The 21,524-nt window shown below is 36.3% G+C and overlaps 2 protein-coding genes across 3 annotated transcripts; both read left to right on the top strand.

Annotated features, from left to right (window-relative positions):
* The first annotated feature begins 1,531 nt into the window (after positions 1–1,531).
* On the top strand, positions 1,532–5,473 carry LOC136409578 (prolyl 3-hydroxylase 1-like). Its single transcript, XM_066391181.1, has 9 exons — positions 1,532–2,028; positions 2,993–3,136; positions 3,481–3,661; positions 3,712–3,837; positions 3,887–4,023; positions 4,078–4,194; positions 4,526–4,898; positions 4,956–5,149; positions 5,210–5,473. The coding sequence occupies exons 1-9, from the start codon at positions 1,597–1,599 to the stop codon at positions 5,435–5,437; spliced, it is 1,932 nt and encodes a 643-aa protein (XP_066247278.1). The 5' UTR covers positions 1,532–1,596; the 3' UTR covers positions 5,438–5,473.
* A 1,637-nt stretch (positions 5,474–7,110) lies between these two features.
* On the top strand, positions 7,111–17,506 carry LOC136409608 (titin homolog). Of its 2 annotated transcripts, XM_066391226.1 has the most exons (16): positions 7,111–7,267; positions 10,530–10,667; positions 11,870–12,138; positions 12,189–12,242; positions 12,312–12,801; positions 12,860–13,078; positions 13,131–13,358; positions 13,767–13,994; positions 14,050–14,271; positions 14,330–14,467; positions 14,520–14,789; positions 14,841–15,191; positions 15,584–15,948; positions 15,996–16,259; positions 16,311–16,572; positions 16,623–17,506. In XM_066391226.1, exons 1-16 carry the CDS (start codon positions 7,195–7,197, stop codon positions 16,784–16,786), a joined length of 3,735 nt encoding a protein of 1,244 aa, XP_066247323.1. In that variant the 5' UTR covers positions 7,111–7,194; the 3' UTR covers positions 16,787–17,506. The 2 variants fall into 2 exon arrangements, with proteins under 2 accessions (XP_066247323.1, XP_066247324.1); XM_066391227.1 differs by lacking the exon at positions 12,189–12,242.
* Positions 17,507–21,524: the final 4,018 nt, after the last annotated feature.

Below are 21,524 nucleotides of genomic sequence, written 5' to 3'. Positions count from 1 at the left end.
ATTTTGTTCTTGAAATAATGGTGAATAAAAAATATACAGGTAATTGCTGAATCTCAAGATATGAGTCTGATATTTATTTGAAAATGTAAATTATGAGCCCCTATTTACAACTCGAATTACACTTCTTGCGCATTTTATGAGAAGAATCTACGCAATATTTTCACCTCTATAACTATTTTCCTGAGGTCATACCCGCAAATAGATATTGAAATTTTCACTTGAAAAGTCAGAAGAGATTTTTTTCTTCTGAAAAGTGGGAAGAAAAAATGAGACATTTATTCATGACCCTAAATGAGCAATATATCCTATCATTAAAGGTAAGAAGTGCTAGTGGTAGTAGATTATAGAATTTGCTTTATCTAATCACGTAGATACGACTTGTTTCCATGCATATCGTTTGCTGTCAATTTTTTAACTTTATTGTCAGCTCCACTGACAAAACATACACGTTTCATTCTTTGTTAAAAAACTTTAGTGTATAGAAATCTATAAAGAAAATTATGAAATAAATTCAAGACGGTAAGTATATAGATGAAGTTCTTGATAGAGTTTAAGAAGGTATGATGATCATCTACAAACCTCTTTCGGTGCTCCATTACCTTAACATCAGTCTGAAAGCCATACAAAATCAGTAATATCCCAGAAACTAAAATGACTAATAAGAAACAGTCCTCGATTAACTTGAAATTAGCTTTAAAACTCTTCCAATGGATTTCGATTTGTGGTCCGGCCTTGTAAACCAGTAACAACCCAAAATTTTTGTTAGCGAAACTTGGGAGAACTAAAGTTTTGTTGGTGCCTATTTTTATTTAAAGTTTAAACTTTATTTCTGTCCAGACACATGTATTAGACCCGAAGGCATATTTTAGTCGGTTAACTCGGATTGGTGGGTAACCTCACGCAATGCAATCCTATAATAATAGTACTCACGTGAAACTGAACATATACAGGGTGTTATTTAAGTACGTAGCCAAAGTTCAAGGAATGATTCTTTGAGTAATAAAGATCAAAAGTTTATGGAAACATAGGTTCGGTAGTGATTCGTTTTCAAGATACAGAGTGTCAAACTTTTTTTTAACAAATCGTTACATATTAAATAAAACTCCTAAATAACAATAAGACATTTTTCGTCTTAGAATCACACAAAGAATTGTCCCATGAAGTTTGGCCACACACCTAAACGACACCCTGTATAAAAAGAGAAAGACTGCGAAGACATAAAACTTACCCGCCAATGGAAGGCAGTCGAAAAATTATACAGATTTTAATTCCTCTGCTCGTCTGATGATTATGTATTTACGCTGGACCGCCTTAAGTCTGGACTAGTCCGAGAGCTAATAAGCTTCTAATAAACTATCATTCAGGACAGTACCGAACAGATAATTTTTTTTATACTATCGCATAATATAATTTTAGTCATAAAATGCTCAACATTGTGCAACATTTGGGTAAGCTTTAGCTGATTCTAAGGCAGTTATAGCCATAAGCCTATGGACTACCCAACTATACTGGCTATATTGGTGACTAAGTAAAATAACAGGAAAGAAACCGAGAGCTGTTGTTAAATATGCTGTAAGAGTTCAGTGTTACTTTAACATGTCTAATGCCACGTGGGTCGTGTTACTGGCATTAATAACAATTCTTTTAGTGGCACATGTTCTTTCGGATCGAACAAAACCCAGTGAAACTGTTGCTAGTCTGTACGAAGAAGGCATACAAGCTTATCTCGAAGAGAGATTTCCGGAATGTGTGGAAAAATTAGAACAATCCCTCAAGCAGTACCGGTGGCACAGGCGAAATACTGAAAATTGCAGACTGAAATGTCGGCACGAGAGCGAAGCCTCTGAACCACTTTTTCCTGTCGATGTGGAGGATTTGCGCTTCCACGAGAAAAACATCAGAAACACATTATGTTTGCTCAATTGCAAGATCAAGAGTAATGGCAACAATGATAATATCGATGGGAATATTGAGAAGATATTCTCTGAAATGCGACCATATGAATACCTGCATCTCTGCTACTATAAGGTAAGCAAAAGCTCGTTTAGGGCATGATTTACTTACTTGATTCTTCCAATTGCACCCAATTATAAAATTCTACATTAACAATTAATTGTGTCGTTTCATTGAGAGCGATGATGTTTATCAATGTAAAAAAAACCATTAGGGAAGTTTTATTGGTCTGAGGGAGCTCACATAAAATGGGTGACCTCACTGATCCAGAACAATAAAACCTCCAGACAGGACTTATCTTGAAAGACTCATGCGTTTTTTTTAAATGTTATTAGAGATTGTTATTGTACTTAACCGTTGCGCTATGAATAATTAAGTTCATAGCTGATTGTGAAAGACTATTTGCCTCCCACATGTATGGCTCTAGAAGATTTTATACAAATATACAAATGGGGGCGTCAAATGACTTAATACTTTTACCATATTAGTTTATATTTACCCACTAAGCTTCTTGGTGTAAAGGGACTTATTATCAAAGAAGAAAAGCGAAACAGAGCGAATCAAAAACATTATTAAGATATGGATGAGTATATCGAACTCTTGAAGCAATATTTAGATTTCTAAATACAGATGTGGAACAACTAATTTTAAGTTCCCGACCTGGTTTGCAAAATTTATTTTCATATAGGAATTAAGTTTATATCTAGAGCTTATTCATGTTTATTAGGCTTGGTTCCCATTTTTCGATTGCATGGAATTATTTAAAACAATGTAATTTTGAAATTGTATCCACAAATGCTGTACCAACTAGGTTGAGCGCAAGCAACATTGTAAATTTATAAATAAATCGAAACCTAAAAGCTATTTTTAAAATTAATACTTGTTTGTTCAATAGGATTTGACAATCGAATTTGCGGGCCATTTAATTATTCATTGCTTTCGAAGGCGACCCCATACTTTACGACTTATTTTTACTGGCTACCTCAAAATCCCTTCTAGAACTTTTATAAAAAACCTTCAAGCGATTTTTCCTTTCCAGATAAATGATAAGCAGAAGGCCGCATCTGCAGCTTTTACTTTTCTGGTCGCAAACCCTGATCACAAAGTAATGGCCAAGAATCTCAAGCAATACTCAGAGTTCCCTGAGGTCGATATGAAGGAAGTAATTAATTTTGAGGCGAAGGTAAGAAGGGAAAAGGACACAGTATATTAAACTTAAATGAAGAACGTATATCTGCTTGCCTATAGTATTTACATACTCCTCATAGAAAAAGAATTATTAATATTTTTAGGATCGTTCTATCATACAATGAGTATTTATTAGAAGCATTTTCAGTATTTTTAACAGAGTTTGAATATGCGAGACAGATATATTCACAAATTAATTCAATTTCAGTAAAAATTTTATTTTCTTGTCAAGATGGCGAATTTTTTGTGCATTACCCCCAATTGAATGTCTAGTACACAGAAACTTCCCAGATCTCAATATGTCTTTTACACATTCCCTTTTCAACTCTATTTTAACAGGACTATGTATATTTATACGTTTATGGAGCAGATGCTTACCAGAAAAAAGATTGGAACACTGCCATAAATAACATGGAAGAAAGTCTAGTATCTTACCTGCACTCAGAAGACGAATGTCGAGCTCAGTGTGAAGGGCCTTTTAATCCTGGATGGTACCCTGATTTTGTGCCTGCTATTGCCAGTTAGTATCGCTGAATCTGGGCTAATTAAGACTGAAAATATTGCTTTCAGACCACTTCACTTATGTCTTAAAGTGCAAAAGGAACTGCACAAAAAATCTAGGTTCATTAAATGGGGAATATTATGATGATTTACTGGTGAGCCACTATGATTACTTGCAATATTCTTATTTCAAAAGTGAGTAAATCATGGTAGTTGTGAAATTTTGTCTGAGGATATATTTCAGAGGGGAATCTGGCTGCTGCTTGTCAAGCAGTGGCAAGCTATCTGTTGCTGCTTTCTAACGATGAATCTATGTTATCCAACATGAGGTACTATCAAGGCCTTCCTAAAGTTCAAGACAATTTTTTTACCCCTCGAGAAGTAAATTTTTAATACATTTTTAATACTGTGCTAGTCTGATTTTTCTTTTTTTAGGAAGCTATCCGCTATGCCCAGAGAGACACGTATGAGAAAAGGATACTGCAGTTTATCAAAAATGAATTCAAGTTGGCCAGTAATAAGGCCCCAATCAAAGTCAAGGCAAGTAAACAAGTTTTGGCACATTGGGGCAAAATTTACTAGTACTAAAATTGGGGCATGTTGTTGTATGTTTGTCTGGACATCTAACATTTCCTTAACTTTTAGGAGGATGCTTCTGATAATGAATCGACTGACAAAGACATTGACGATACTTCCAAATGACAATGCTTTTTCCTGCTCGGTCACCTTTTGTACATTTTGACGCAGAACTGCTTCTCTCTTTCCCTTATTAACAGTTTTCAAGTATGTGCCATGTATACTTTAAGTCTCGTTCTACTGTTTTCCTAAATAAAACATGTCTATTTTTCTTAAAAATATTGTTTTGTTTCCCACCTGTTAACAGAAACTAACGGAGTTCCACTTTAGCAAAAGAACCACAGATTTAGGAGGCCCGAGACGATTTGCTTCTGATAGACTGATTTCACTGAGTGATTGCTCAAAATTGATGCTTTTAGCGGATACTTTTATGAGTACCAACGATGGGTACAATGGTACGCGGGGAAACACATCTCCTCACACTCAAAATGAGAAATTTGAGGGAATCACTGTTAGTAGAGTAGCTTTTCTTGTGTATATTGGCGTTCTGAAACCTTTGTATTTGCGCCTCATGCTTGAGATTACTGAAGAAATGAAGAAGGTTTTGACTGATCGTTTTCAAATCAAACAAGAGCTATTTTTTTCTTACACCCATCTAGTGTGTAGATCTGCGTTGCCAGGTAAATAAGCTTAAGGCGAAAAAAGATTATAATAATTAGGAAAAATGGGCCTTCCAGGTTCTTCTGAGAATAGAACAGACTTCAGTCATATGATCCACGCAGACAACTGCAACTTGCTCAAAGATAATGTTTGCGAGAAGAAATATCCGGCATTTTACTGGAGAGACTACAGTGCTATTTTGTACTTAAATGGGGATTTTGAGGGAGGAGAATTTATTTTTTCAGCCGATTCAAAAGGCAAACGCATTCAAGTGAGTTATAAAGAAACTTCTCAGCTCTCACATTTAGTTGAATTAAATAAACTTTTACAGAGCTCTATAATCCCCAGATGTGGTAGAATGGTAGGGTTTTCTTCTGGAAATGAGAACCTTCATGGGGTGAAGGCAGTTAAAAAGGGCAAAAGGTGCGCTCTGGCGGTTTGGTTTACGTTGGATCCAAAGCATTCAGAATTTGACAGAGATGTTTCCTACCACATTCTGGATTATGGTATTTCATTCTATCAACAGTCTAGCATTGACATTGGCGAGTTTGGTTCTTAGCTTTTAAGTGTGTGAAGGGAAATTTTAATGTTACCTCATAAATGAGATTACTGTTTAATACTTAAGTTCCCGCACCATTAAAATACTCATATTGTTCAAAGGGGATGTAAGTAGGTACATCCCCTCTTTACAATAATTGTTGTATTGTACTTAACGTTGATTGATAAGGGAATGTTGGTTTCACCAATGTTGGTTGTGTTCACTTTAGGTTGTGTTTTTCAGTAAAATGAACTACCTCCAATTTTATATATTAAATGTTACTAGTCGTCGTACTACCAATAGTTATGTAGGTACTTACAACTCAGGCGTTAACTGCATTTCTTATCACCACCTCAAGTTTTCTACGTAGATTTTGTTGTTTGATTAAGTATTTCTAAGTACCTAGTAATAATATATCTATATTGATTTTGTTCGTTTTTTTTTTTTCATTATTTTGTTTACAAATAACGCCTCACAAACTAATAAGGATTCTCGAAACGGCGGAATTGCACACTATTCTCAGTTGAAAGTAGCTAAGAATCGTATTTACCCTTTACTTAAGGCTTGATTTCCCACCTCGAAATTTTTTTAGACCCAGTTATTCATATCATCGACTGATATAGTTAATGACCTATATTGCCACCATTGCATTCATAATGAAAACGGACCTGAGGAATTGCAGTTTTTTTGAGATGAGTAACGTCATCATTATAAAATATTTTTTATAGTTCTACAACAAAAAATCAAATCTTGACAATTTGGCGGACGCAAATTGAAATGTATACCGAAAGCAGTGAATTTTCATGCGGGGAAAGTTATATTTACTTTGATGTGACTTTTCGGTGCTCTTCATTGTAAAAAATAACGATCTCAATAAGATATACCGTGTAATTTTAATGAATTTGTAACGGCAAACAATCACGTGTCTCTGCTCTGTTTTAAGTTAGAATGTATCCTCGATAATTTGCTTTGTGTATAAACGTTTAATTATAGAAAAGCAGAGCATAGTTAAACCGAAAACAAAAAATTTAGTAAATACATCACTCCTATGACACGTTTCTAAATGTTGAGTTAGTTGTTGCCATTTCTCACACATTCAGGTAACGCTAATCTGTATCGAATTTTTACACGATGGAGCACCTCAGAAGTGCAGCAATAAAATCTGCGGGCAATAAATTCAAAGCAAGAGATCAAATTTATTCAGTCATCGGTGAATTGTAAGGAGCGACTAGAATTTAGTGGGGGGGTCATTGGGCACCGATTTTCGGATGTCTATCAACAGGGGCGCCGGTTCCTATTGAAAAAAATCAAAACTAAAAATCCAGACAGCCTCGTAGGTGATAATTTGCGTCACCATTTTTTGTGTAAAATGCTGCTTTCCAATCAGTACCCCCTGGTTTCGGATTTCTTTATTTTGGGATTATTCCGAAATTTTGGACAACCCAACCGACAGTGGGCATGAAGCTGAAACCCTAATACCCCACTTTCAGGGATTTATAATAGTACCTATACACCATTTTTAACCAACTGCCGTATAATCTAATTCTTATCAAAGAGGAAAAGGGGAATATTTTAAGGGGGTTGAAATGGGTGTTGAGGTATGTACTGGTTCCAGAAGTTTTGGGATAAACATTTAATGTGACAGGTAAAAATGGATGTGGCGCCACTGGCAAGGCACGGGCGCCACGACGCATCCCAATGCCATAGTCCACCGTAACCTGGACGTAGTAGTCGTCAGTGCGGGACTTATATGTGAGTGGTGTGGTAAGAAGAAAACCATGGAGGTCTACCCCAGGTCCTCATGGTTTTTGCTGCTTCTTGGATTCGCCCTAATAGCTGCCACCTTGCAGGGTACGTTTCCAGAAATTGGTTTAATTTTGCGCCCGCGTGCGGTCACTTCGGGGGCTTAGGCCGCGAGGGAACCGCGATGGGTCCCTAAATACCAGTGCTTTTAGTGAAAGTCGTGACCCATTGTCCAAAATATCTTGTGCCGATAGTGTATTCGAAATATCCGAATTATGTAATAGATTGTCGCCGTCACTTTTTCATGGTGCTATTATATGACATTACGTTATTTTTGGATCGGCAGGTTTCTAATAATAAAATTTGCTACAAATAAACTGTATTTTGCTATTAATAATTATTTGGTTTTATCTCATCTTTTAAAAAACTAACTTTTCATCCCTCCTCAAGCTCAACCAACCCCGCTTGCTCTTGAAACTTGCGCATATGGAAAACTAACTTCTAACCGGATTAACCATCTCTAGCTAGAGGGCCCAGGCCTGAAAAGAGCCTAAAAAATAATTGGGGTAGAAGTGAAGTCTGGAAAGTGGTATCAAATGGCTTTTGGACCAAATAAGCTTGAGACCTCACCGTTTTTCAGTTACAGGCAACACGCCAGATACTCTAGACCTGTTACAGATTTAGAATTTGACTCGAGCATTTTCCTATATACCCTTGTTTTAATCGCATATATCTATCTCACACTCAAGGTCAATTTTCACTAATATTTCTAGTATTATGTAATTGGATTTTTAGCCAAATATTACCTTTCAGGCGGTTGTGTTGCTTGCTTTAAAGTTAACTTTAACCTGCAGAAATATGCTTCGCAGAAAGTTGTCGTAGGTAGTTACCACAAGTGGACTTTTTTTTTATCTTTGGACGCAAAGTGGCTGCCAGAGCCAGGTCCATCAGGGGGCCTTGCGCACCTGGCGCACTAAAAAATAATTTAGAACTGGGTCATTAACAAATCGCACAAATTGTTCGACAAAATACAAAATAATTTTAGGTGAATCTATTCTAAAAATACCGCTTGGTGCTATAATTCTTCCAATATATAAAATTAACAGCTGTTTTTATGGAGTTTTGCCAATGGATTAGTAAGTTGAAAAGCCATTGAAATTTCGATATTGTTTGAAGTTGATACTGGAAGACGCCATATATTATCTAATTTGCCGGTCTAGGTACATTTGTGCTTTAAATTTAACCAGGCATTGCTGAGAGACACGAGTTCAGATGCAACCAGGCGTAAAATTGCTTATGGAACGCATGGTATTTTGTTAGATACCTATACGACATTCGGCATGCAGTGTGTTTGAATTTGCCAGCCCACGTCGCAAAATTGAATCCCAGTAACATCAATATTTAGTTTTCAGAAAACGTTTGCTTGTGAGATTGTCCATCATTTAGTTGCGAAATGACCGAAAAATGAACGTATCCTATTCGGTAGAATTATTATTATTATCATTTACGTACAAATCTAACCCATAGGTGCAGAACTATTGGAAAAAAGGTGTTTTTGACCAAAAAAAAAACCACGTGGTAAATCGCAATGAAATGTGCATATTGGTCAAAAGATTACATGTAGAAGTTTGAAACTGTAGAGGCGCCATCTTGAGTGATTTCTTGAAACGTAATACTCTGTACCGCATTCGATTTTCGAAACCTGCTTAAAATCCTCAATATATTTTGTAACATTGAAAATAGGACAATATGCAGGAGCATTCAAAAGCCTAGAAATAGCTTAAGTTTGCAGAGAATGGCAGATTTATGAAACTTGGTATACCAGACAATTATACCATTATTCCCATTGGGTTTCAATTAGATACCAGAACTTATTTATTTCAAATGAGATTGCTGCAATACCGCATCTTTTTTTATTCCCTGGGTGATTTTAAGTATTTTTTAAAAAATAAAACAAGTCCTATACATACCTTTACCAGTTTATCGATTATGAGATTTTGCTATTTGTAACACTTTCAGGATATGCCTCTCGCCAACGATTTGGGATAGATCAAATTCAAAAATTACAAATTTTAAAAACGGTTCAGTTTGATATTTTTTAATTATTCTGTGTCCACATTATGAAAATGTTAAAAATTTAATAATACAATTTTATTTATTATAAAATACTCGCTAAGAATCGCCTAAAAAATTATAATATAATGTCGCATACATACGGTTATCTTATTGGAAATAATAAAATTGTGGAATCTAGGGAGAAAGTGCAATCTTGGTACCAACGCCTGTGTCATAATCATAATATTAAGATCCATTGAGAATACCAACATTCATAAGTCTGTGCTATTTAGCTATTTTTTAATATTATTTAAAAATTCCACTTAAGCGATAGCAGTGGCAAAACCTAATGCTAACACACGCGTGGGTTAGAAAAAACAAATGATTGATAGACACAGTGTAATGAAATACTTTGGCTAAAAGCATTATTATATAGTGATATACTATTGTATTAGTCAATTAGCCAAAATATGTCCCTGCCAATAATTTAGCTACCTAACGCGTGTCTCCAAAATAGATAAAAGATGCCAAATTCATTCATAGAAACAACATTAGAAGTTAAAAATGTCAGAGGCATCATCTCCTGGGTCATTTGAAAGTGGTCATGCGCAGATTTACAATAATATGGTCTTCATGGTCCTGGGAAAATAGTGGACATAACTTCTGAGAAATTTTTTAAATAAATTCCCGTAATTTCTGCCCTCGCCTGTGGCTCATGCGCAACATTTCTCTCTCGTAAGTTAAGAGTTACTTTCTTCGATTGTTATGTAAATAACTATAAGCTGTGATTTTTCTATCAAAAAGCACCCTTTCTCTCCAAATAAAACTGATAAAATCTCATTACGAAACCAGACAATTTAAAAGTTAAGAGGAGGGCAAGGGACTTCAGAACCACACAGTATATAATGTAGGCGGGAATCTTTCTCACTGCGATTTGCACATAACTATTCAGCTTGTCATGTGCAAAATACCAACATCGATCCGCAAATTTGAATGGGTGTAAAATTGATGACTTTACATTGAGAAGTGCGCCTACCGCAAGGGCATGCCACCGCTGATTTTCAATTGCATTTTGAATAAAATCTTCAAAGCTGAAGTGATGCAATATCCGACCATAAATACATTTGGTTTGTGATACTTTTTTTAAATCGATGATTCACCTTCGTGAATGGACCAACTCATCAGGAATTTGGCCACGCTCTCCAAAAATGAATCCTATCAGTAGTATGGCATGTTAATCACAAGTTCTCCTTTTACCAAATTATAAACCAAGTCAGCAAATTTACTAGGCCTTAATTAAGGTCTTCTTTTGTAGCAACCACTGACTGTCCGACACCCGATCAAGTCTCATGTACGAGTGGAATAAAATGCAATGAAGATGGAGATTGTCAGAGTAATGAGAAATGTTGTGCGAACGCGTGTTATACGAAACGATGCATACCACCAACGAAAGGTTAGTTTCGCTCATGGAGTTCCATTACCATTTAAACTACCAAAATATACAAATGTCCTACTTCGAGGCTCAGACAATGATCTGAAAAGCGAATCGCTGAGTCCTCATCGTTTACATATACAGCGTGATCCATAAAGTCCGCATCCTTTCTTTGTTTATGAAATGGGTAAATTTTGAACCTGCGTTCGAGTTGTGCTTCACGAATGATCTGAAGATCGAAAAACAAATGAGCGTCTATAACTGTCAAATTGCATTTTTTTTTCAAAAACCTTCAAAATTTTGAAAAATCACGAAAGAAAAAGTTTCTTAGAATTTCTAACTTCCTCAAACGACTTTCATATTTAATGTTTTTTTGTGTTTCCGAGATAACCAAATCAGCCAGCAACCTTGTAAAACCAATTACAGCATATCAAAGTAATTGCCTGAATGAGTATTCATTGGTTACAGTTGTAATAAATATATCTCTATAAAGAAAATGTTCAGGTTACTTTATTGTGGTATTTTTATAAAGCTGATTGAATCAGAATAAGATGTACAAACAAATAATTATTCTTGCAAGATCGATCTGACTACCTCAGAAACGCAAAAATACAAAAAAATGTATGAAATTCGCCGAGAAAGTTGGAAATTCTAAGAAACCTTTTCCTTCGTGCTTTTTAAAATTTTGAGAAATAATGACAGATTTTGAATGCTTTCGAAAAAAATTGCAACTTGACAGTTGTAGACAGTCACTTGTTTTTTGATTTGTATGTCACTTTTCATCATTTGTGAAGCACAATCAGAAGACAAGTCAAAATTCACCCAAAATCATAAGTAAAAAAAATTCCCATATGTTGCAAACTTTATGGGTGACACTGTATATAACCTATTTCTCATGCATTCCTTTTTGGAGGTCACTCTTATGCGAAATCTCAGCTTTTAGTGGCAACCTGTTTACCCAGTTTTGAACCCATTTGTAAAATGTTGCAAATAAGTTATTTTTAAAATTTGGAAAAATAATAGATCCGTAGAGCTTCGGATCTAAGCAGCAGTGACGTATCCGTTAGCATTGAAGCAGCGAAATGTTCTATTTCTTATCGCTTAAATATACGTCTCGATTTTTGGTTTTCACTATGTTATTTTAAGAGCGTCCAGAGGCGGAACAATACGGATTCATAACCGACTTGAAAAAGCTAGTTAAAGCTAGTTAAATCTTGCCTTAGGCGTGCAAGGTGACCAAAACACTGACGGGCCATCCGAAACCGACTGTCGGCCTTACATCGAGAAAGCTCTCAAAGAGCTCGAGACAGGTGAGGTCGGACATACTCAAGAGGAACCTTCAGACCAAGACGAAAATGCTGAAGATGTTCCTACTGTAGAAATCACCGACGACTCCAGCCACCAGGAGGAAGTGGATGGAGAAGCAGATGCTAGTGAAGAAGATGACCAAAGCATTGAACAAGCCGAGAAGCAACAGGAAGCTGTTCAGGAGGTCTGTTTGTAAACTAACCTACACTCTAAAGTTTAAAATTGAATTTTTAGCGTGCAGAGGACAATGAAACTGAACACGACTCAGGTGAAACGCCCGACGAAAAGGTATCCGCACCTAGTCGTCTTTACTCCATAATCCGACATTATTAACCTAATTTTCTCACATATTAACAGGAAGTAGATAAAAGCGATGAAAAAACCGAATCCGATGAAGAAACGAAGACTGAACCTTCGAAAGAAAAATCAGCAGAACACGCCGAAGCTGAGGATGAAGCGAGCGCAGAAGATGATAGTGTCGAAGAGCAGCAGCAACAGAAAGCTGAAGCTAGTGCAGAAAGTCCGGAACAAATCGAAGAACCTGAGCCAGCTATAGTGAAAAGAGAAGTCCCACCACCTGTAATTAAAGCGGTGCCAGTGCAAACTGCTGCTAGTCAAGAGGATAATGAGAGCAATGAAAAACCGGGTGAGGCCAGTGTGGAAGATCAAGAAAATGAAGATAATAGTCCTGAAGATGACGACCAGGAAAGCGTTGAAGCTACTCAAGCAAAAAGCCAAGAAGAATTAGTAAAACGTATAGCTGCTTCCGTGAAAAGCAAGGAAGTTGATAAGGAAGATGATCGTGAATCTCAAGAAAAAGCTCCATCTTCTGATGAAAGTGTTGAAGGTGATCACCTACGATTTAACCTTAAACATTCTAATTAGAACGATAAAAATTATTTCAGAAGGTGGCTGCCCCCCACCTGAGAAAGTATCCTGCACTGAAGGTGAACTGTGTGCGAAACACAGGCAATGTGGGGAAAATCAAATCTGTTGTCCTAACAAGTGTTACAGACGGCGCTGCGTTGAGGGCACAGTCTCTCAGGACGAGCTTGATGCTGAGTCTGAATCTGAGGAGTCTGAAGAAGCGAAAAGTGAGGAGAAACCTGCTTCTGGGTCCCCAGGTAACTTTAAATTCTCTTCAACTAAAAATGTTTGATTTTGTTTTTTTTTTAGAAACAGGGTGTCCATCTCCTGCAGAAGTGTCTTGCACTGAAGGACAACTGTGCAGTAAACACAAACAATGCGTAGAAGGCACTATATGTTGCCCAAACAAATGTTATAGAAGAAGATGCGTTCCTGGAACTGCAACATCTGCAGAACTTGCCGAAGAATCTGACGAAGATTCTGAAGAAGAGCAAGTAAGTGCAGAAAAACCTTCCGCTGCTGCTGATGTAAGAACTGGTAAGTAACTAATAAAGCACCTAAGCAAGTATGCAAGAATAGTTAGTCAAATAATGAGTGTATTGTATTAATGATGGCTGTTGATAATTTCGACACTAAGTATTAATTTGCAGAGGGCGAAGTCTTTACCAATTTTTTATGAGGTATGGGTGAGTTAGTTCAAAATTTCCGAAATTTTCTAATCAAACATACGTTAATACCACGAATTCCTGTTCAGATCGCACCAAACTGCTTCAAGTTTTGCCAAAGCCTTCTAAATTGAACATTCTAAATAGAAAGTTCTTATTGAGAATTGCTTGCAAAAAGAATCCTAATAAGCCCAGGCCAAGCTCCTGCGAATGCTTTATTATTATTTGAATGGATTTGCGCTGAAATGTCCAAAAAATTAACTATTTTCTTTTTTTATAGATACCGGTTGTCCCGCACCAGGCGAAGTCTCATGTATTCAAGGTGACATATGCAGTAAACATAGGCATTGTGGCAGTAACGAGATTTGCTGCCCCAACAAATGCTACCGAAAACGCTGCACTCCTGGAATCCCAACTGCTGAAGACTTGGAGGGAGAAGAATCAAGTGAAGAAGAGACTACCCAGGAAGAAGAGAAATCTGCAGGCTCGCCTAGTGCTCCAACAAAAGGTATCAAATGTCTGAGCTTTTAATTCAAGGTAACAAGGAACCACTGTAATTTCAGATACAGGATGCCCGGAACGTAGTGAAGTTCCCTGCGGTGGAGAAACATGCACTAAAAATCGTCAATGTGGAGATGGAGAGATTTGTTGCGCCAACAAATGCTACAGAAAAGTGTGCGTAACGGGCACTCCAGGATCTGAAGAAAATGAGGAAGAGTCTGATGAAGAAGAGAAAGATAGCGAAAACGCTGAAGCTGCAGCAGCCGCAGAAAGCGAGGAAGAAGGTAAATAATTCTTCAATGCTACAAAAAAGTAAAAATAGTGGTAATATGTTGGTTGCAGAAGGCGGATGCCCTTCACCTGATAAAGTATCATGCACAGAAGGGGTAAGATGTGGAGAAGATGAGGACTGTGAGAAAGGAGAAATATGTTGCCCTAATAAATGCTACAACAAACGGTGCATTCCGGGAGGCACAGATGGTAAGGCTTCACTAAATCATCGAGCAAACATTTTATTTTTCATTAACATTAGATGAGGAAGAGAGTGCGGAAGAGCCTCCACCGCCAATAAAAGTGTCATCACTTCCTAAGGTTAAAGTCCAGGAAACAGTGAAGATTGAACTTAAAAAGGAAGTTATGAAACCTAAGCAGACTCCTCCACCACCTCCCCCACCACCGGCACCAACACCCAAAAAAGTTGAAAAGAAAGTGGAGCCTAAAAAGCCTGAAGCAAAAGCGTCTGTTAAACCCCTTGTAGTAGAGAAGTTCAGTCAAGAAGAAGATGATGAAACCTTAGAGGAAGGTATGTAGTGAAATGGTGTTTAGTCTCATTATTAAAAACATTTTTATACAGATCGTGAGGCTCTAGTAGAAGAGCTGTCCTTAGATGATATACCCTTGGAGCTAAGATCTAGAGACCATGTGGAACATCTGCTGAAACTGGATACTGAATCGACAAAATTGGAAATTGTTCAAAACCGAGTTTATGAGGAGACTTTGAAAGAATTAAAGAGATTGTATGAAAACGCCATCAAGCCTCTAGAAGTCTTGTATAAATACAGAGATTTAAGTAATCGCCATTTTGGAGATGCAGAAATATTCTCCAAACCTCTCATTTTATTTATGGGTCCATGGAGTGGAGGCAAATCTTCCATTATTAACTATTTAACTAACAATGAATATAATGACACAGCCTTAAGGACAGGTAGGTATTTTGAAGCAATTTTTTATGTACAAGATGTCTCTGAACGTAGTGCCACAAATTCAACCATGTATTTTAGGTTTCAAAATATGACAAAAATTTTCCAGGGTGTGAAAGGTTGGTTCCTGAGAATGTTTTTTTTATAAATATTTTCGAAACGTTTCGTGATAAATTAATGACGTTTTGCATTTTATTATAACTTTTTGGGCTCCACCAACCACCAAACCATCTTCAGAAATCAAAGTTTCACACCCTGTATGTCGAAAACGAGGCGCCTTTCAATATATGTTTATGTGAAGTTTTTGTCATATTTTGGGACCTAGAATATGTGGTTGAATTATTTGGCACTATGTTCAGAGACATCTTGTAGACTCAACCACACAGGAATTTTCCAGGTGCTGAACCATCCCCTGCGTACTTTAACATTCTGATGCATGGAGATGAGCCAGAAATAATCGACGGTACAGAACTGGCTGCAGACTTCACCTTCTCTGGCCTTCAAAAATTCGGGCAAGGTCTAGAAGAGCGTCTTCGGGGAGTGAAACTCCCTTCGAAGCTTTTGGAGAAAGTAAACATAGTGGAAATCCCGGGGATATTGGAAGTGAGGAAGCAGGTTTCCAGGCTATTTCCCTTTAATGACGCCTGTCAGTGGTTCATTGATAGAGCTGATATAATTTTCTTGGTATACGACCCTTCAAAACTTGATGTAGGACCTGAAACTGAAGCAATTTTAGATCAGCTGAAAGGAAGAGAGCATCAGGTTGACGCATTTAATTAAATTATATTTTTTACATCAACAATTTGCAGACGAGAATTGTTTTAAACAAAGCTGATCAAGTGAAACCCGAAGAACTAATGCGAGTCCAAGGAGCACTTATATGGAACATTTCTCCTCTGATGTCTTCTCCTCAGCCCCCTGCAATGTACACCACATCTCTATGGTCCAGGCCTTTCGAACCTTGGGCCCCAGTTAAGCTGCTCCAAGCTCAAGAAAGAGCGTTTTTGCGAGACTTTAGATCTGCAGTCGATAGGCGTGTTGAGAATAAGATTGCTAGCGCTCGGAGATTTGCGGTAAAACTGATCATTTGTGGAGCCAAAACGGCTAATATTTATAATTTTTAGGTTCGCGTTAGAAACCATGCAAAAATGGTCGACTGTTATCTAACCACTTACTACAATCACAAATCTGTATTCGGGAACCGGAAGCAAGTCGCCAACGAAATCATTGATCATCCTCAAGATTATCACATCTACGAAGGACTTTCGACTCTGACGAATATTTCCCGGTACGACTTGCCCGATCCTGAGGTTTACAGAGACTTCTTCAAGCTTAATCCTCTGTACGAGTTCCAGCAGCTCTCCGCCACTTGCACCTATTTCAGAGGTACATTCCGTTAATGTTTTGGATCGAAAATCCTCAAGTGATTTTTTCAGGTTGCCCAATTAATAGGCTAGACATAGCAATAGCCTATGATCTCCCAGAATTAGTAGGCACATACAAGAGACATTTAGAGGAGGCAATAGCGAATGCTAACAACCCCCCAAAAGAGTCGTCTTCGCCCTCGAAAAAAACGAAAAAATCAGCGCCTGGAAGTTGAAAAAAGTGTGAAACCTAAAGTAATCAGCGACAGTATGAGAGAGAACATATACGAAAAAGCGGTACCGTTATGAAGGAAAACATAATTCCTGTAGTATGAGATACAAAATGTCAGTGCTGCCATTAGAACTTAAATATAATATGACTAAAGGAACTGAAATAGTGTGCACATTATTTCGTTAAAAGACTAAATTTATCAGCCAAGCTTGCCTCGCCCTGCTGCCATATTTGTGTGTTGACCGCATTTACAGTCTATGCATTCGGAGTGTTGATAGTTGATAATAGCCAAGCATAAAATAATACCCAAAGAGAGTGGGATATACGTATATTCTCGTACCTAGGCCATAGAGACAGGTTAAAAAATCGTAATACTTGATGTACAATTTCTTTAAAAATTACTCACTTTTACTTACTTTCTCACTTTTGAAGTAGATAACTCAGTTATCCACTTCAAAAGTGTGCTATAAGAGTGCACCTCACTGCCCCGTTATAGTGATATAGTAAGGCCTTATATTTAACTTTTCCAGCAGTGAGTTGCGCTACCCTTCACATTAAATTGTGTAAAATAGCGTATAGATAATTTTACCTTTATCCTGTAGATTTGGTACATACTGTAAGTAAGTAGGTATATTTATTTTTGTTTTCTTCTAGTTATAGGAAACGAATGGAAGCTGTATGAATGATCATGGAATACGTAAAAATAAATATGGAATCATTTGTACGATTAAAGTTTAATTTTCCTTACTGCCCAAAAAAGATGTATACAGGGTGATTCCAAAGTTGAAGTTATCCTTTCACCAGCGAATAGGGCTTCAAGAAATAAGATTTTTTTTCCTTTTGCGCTTTTTCGAAATATCGACATCAACGGAGATACAGGGCGTCAAAGTTTTATTTAAAAAATTAAAATGCATTAATAATTGCCAAGTAACTTGAGATAATTAAACAAAATGTTGTAGGTGTCAATAGCTACGTGGGAGGGGAATTCTTTGATAAATGAAATTATTTTTGGGAAAAGGAAAACCAATTTCTCTACTTCGAGGGGTGACCGATCAATGCGTCGTGCTCAACTATGCGTAAAACAAAATGAAGTTCATTTTGAACACATTATGTAAGTTAAATTAAATTTTGATTTTCATATTTTTTAAAAGTAAGTTCAGTTGTTATTTAGAAATTTAGCCAAAAGTCAAAAATTGTTTAAACTTGTTCTCTGGTAAAAATCATAGCAGTGATAGTTCCAATTTAATTTGACTAACACTAACACTTACAAAATTTGGTTTAATCATCTCAAGGGGTTTTGCAATTATTAATAAATTTTAATTTTTTAAATAAAACTTTGACACCCTGTACCTCCGTTGATGTAGATATTTCGAAAAAGCGTCAGAGGAAAAAAAACTTATTTTTTGAAACTATTCGCTGACGAAATGATAACTCCAATTTTGGAATCACCCTGTATATCACCCATTGGAGTCTTACAACAAAATTAAGCATTTTGTAGTTAAATTAAGTTTTCCCAGAAACCCTCCCACTAGGAAGATAAATCGGTCTGAAAGTGATATGTAGAACCTAACTCAAGGGGACACCGATCATAGACGAACAAAACCAAAAATTGTTGATGTCTTACCTGCTAAGTGAATAAGAGACATAAAGACCCAAGTTTAAATACTTTGAATTATATTTAGCCTCAATATTAGAATACAGTAACATACATTTATATAGGTATATAAAAACAAGAAGTGTCTCAGGTATTTATACAATTTTTTATATTAGTTAATATTGGGAAGAAACATCATTGACTCAATATTGAATATTCTAAGAAATTTTAGTGATTTACAAAATATATAATATATTAACTATGTATAACATAATGATTAAACAGTATATAAGCGGCCTTTTAATTTTTATTGCAGGTATTCAGTTTGCTTGAACCGCTCCTCATTTGTGCAAAAGGCATGTGCAGAAGTACTTAGTATTACAATGTAGCAGCAGTTCACTTTATACATCAGCAAATAGGATTTAAAACCTTTTTTAAATGCGTTAAATTCGTTATAATAAACTGCATGGACGTATATCCTTAATCACGGATATGCAGCAGTAAAGGGCAATCGGCAAAAAAACCTTCAGTAGGTGCTCAGACATCAGAGGCATGTCTTCAATAAATTCATCTGCAATACGTTGTCAGTCAGTCGGATGGCAAATGGCTTAATTAACGCACTACATTTACGGTTCACCACCTACTGCAGGGTTTTTTTCAAGGACCAAAAGTGGAGATCTTATTGCAGTTTAGAAGTTTTAGTATAGGACCTCTTTTAAACGCTTGTTAAATTTTGTTATCTATTCACGACATTTTAAGTTACACTCAGAATTGTTTCATCTAGAAAATACAAATTCTGTCGTTTATTGCAAATCGATGTGCCTCACTGCAACACGATAATCTATAAAAACTGCAGACACTTGTAATGACCTTAGTGAATACACATATAGAAATAAATAAAACAGACCAAATCAACAACTCTACTAATGCGAATTATATTAACGCGCTGGATTCAATCGAATTACATACAGTGATTGCTTTACGATGGAGATACATACACGATATACTCAAAGGACATACGTGTATTATGAAATATCATGTAGGAGAAAATACATTAAAGCTGATCTACAAGTGCGCGGATTATTCGTTTAAGAAAACCCTTCAGGTAGTATTGGTATTTTCACTGCAATGAAAATTCATTTATCGCTATTGCTCTTTATGGTCCCCGCAATGTTTCACTAATATCTATTGAATAGTGACACGAAGGAATAGTGATGTTTTCAGAGTCATGTGCATGAAACATTGGTGACCAGTAAGCAAATGTTTATATTACGTTACAGGAACTTTAAGTTAAACGATCCTAAATTTGATCCTACATAACATGTTGTCACCCATGACATTAACAATAATTGTGACGGCATTTTGGAGGAGGTGCCTACTATAACAGTAAGTCTATGTCAGATTAAAAATGACAGGAGTGACGCAATTTGATTGGTTGAACATGCCTATTTGATAGTTGACGTTAAAATACAATTATGGTGCCATTCGTACTCCAATAAAGGCCGCTTTCTTTGGACTTGTAATTTCAGATCATAACGCGTCATATTTTAAAAATTATGTTTCTTCATTCTCCTTCCGATCGAAATCCACATATAACAGAATAAGAATCCGAAGCCGTAATGTTTCATGGGGGGTAGGAGGGGAGGATTTTATTATCACGAAAACATCAGTTCTCTTGACCTATCGAAGAAATCAGGATTGATTTGGAGTTGAAAATAAAGAATCGTCATTTTTTAATAATGATCTCATAAGCGTCAAAAGAATGCGACCGAGAACGCGACTCATTTGCAAGTAACATCTGGATGGTTAAAGACAAATTAAATTAGTTTTCTCTGCTACTTGCATACGTGTCACTCATGACATGAAAGTTAGTTTCACTGTGAGCATGATTTTTAGTTTTTCGTTTAATTCGCTCAAAGTCTTGCAGAGTAAGTGATTTGGACCATTTAAACTATAATTTGAAAAATTCTTGTAATCATTTTGAGTGCACATGCTCATATCTAAGTTAAATGTATAATGACTAAGTGGGTAACATAACATTCTTGCTTATCATTCTCTTGCAGCGAATTTAATGCTTTTTTTAATCAAAAATTAAGTGCTTCAAAGTCTAGAAATTAAAAAAAAAACTCACATTAAGCAGACGAGTTTTTAAAAACTTCCGCTAAACAGTGCGATTTCAAAGTTGGGGAAATTGTTGTACCCGCAAACAACGCTTTAAAAAAATAATAATTTTAAAGAAAATACGGATATATATTTCAGAAGTATTAAATGACGTGCTGGTACAGCGCCACTGGTGACCCTAAACCTATTTTCTTATTGAAAATCATACGTCCCTTGTAGCTATCAATATTTTTATGAATCTTAGCGGTATTGTAAAAATTTATAAATTATCAACATTCCGTATTGCCACTAGTATTGGTACTTTAAAGCTTTATTCGGTGGAGGAACGATTTTTCCAACATTGAAATTGCCCTATATAGAGAGAATATCTAAAAATAATATATCGATTTTTTTCAACTTCTCTCCCATTTTCAACCATTCTTGAGATGTTGAAAATAAAAATAGCTGCATTAAAAAATTTCGCTTTTTTTTTGGCAGTAGCGCCGATAATACAAGGGCTGTGGCTTTCAATCCCCAATCGTGCTTTTAAAAAAAACGCGAGGTACGCAAGAGTCATTTCTGTGCATGGGGCAATAGCGCAGCCCCTCCACTACAACCTCCTCCTTTGGTGTCACGCATCAATATAGTCGAGCTACCATCAGTTCAAAATATCAGAATAGGCTTCATAGTTAGCGCAAAAACGTATTGCAAACTGTATGTACACATTTTTTTCTATTTAAACGTGACTTTGTTGACCTAAAATTTTAGAAAATGTCTAAAATATATTGATGTCTCTCTTCCTTTTTTTTTAGTGTTGAGAACGAATGAAGTTCAAGCCCTAAGCACCTACTTACAATAGCACGAAATCACGTCTGATGAAAAATTACGTCAATGGAATTATGCAAAATACAAAATTTGCGAATTTCCTGCCAAAGTAAAGAGAAATTATTGATCTACGTATAACTTATATATACCTAACTATATGTGATACTAATGAAAACCATTCAGTATTTAGAAGACAAGATCAAAATGTTATGACAGTTTTTTT

Source organism: Euwallacea similis, chromosome 6, assembly GCF_039881205.1.
Source record: "Euwallacea similis isolate ESF13 chromosome 6, ESF131.1, whole genome shotgun sequence".
NCBI lineage: Eukaryota > Metazoa > Arthropoda > Insecta > Coleoptera > Curculionidae > Euwallacea > Euwallacea similis.
The sequence above is the reverse complement of the archived record's forward strand: the minus strand, read 5'-3'. Positions and strand labels throughout refer to the sequence as shown.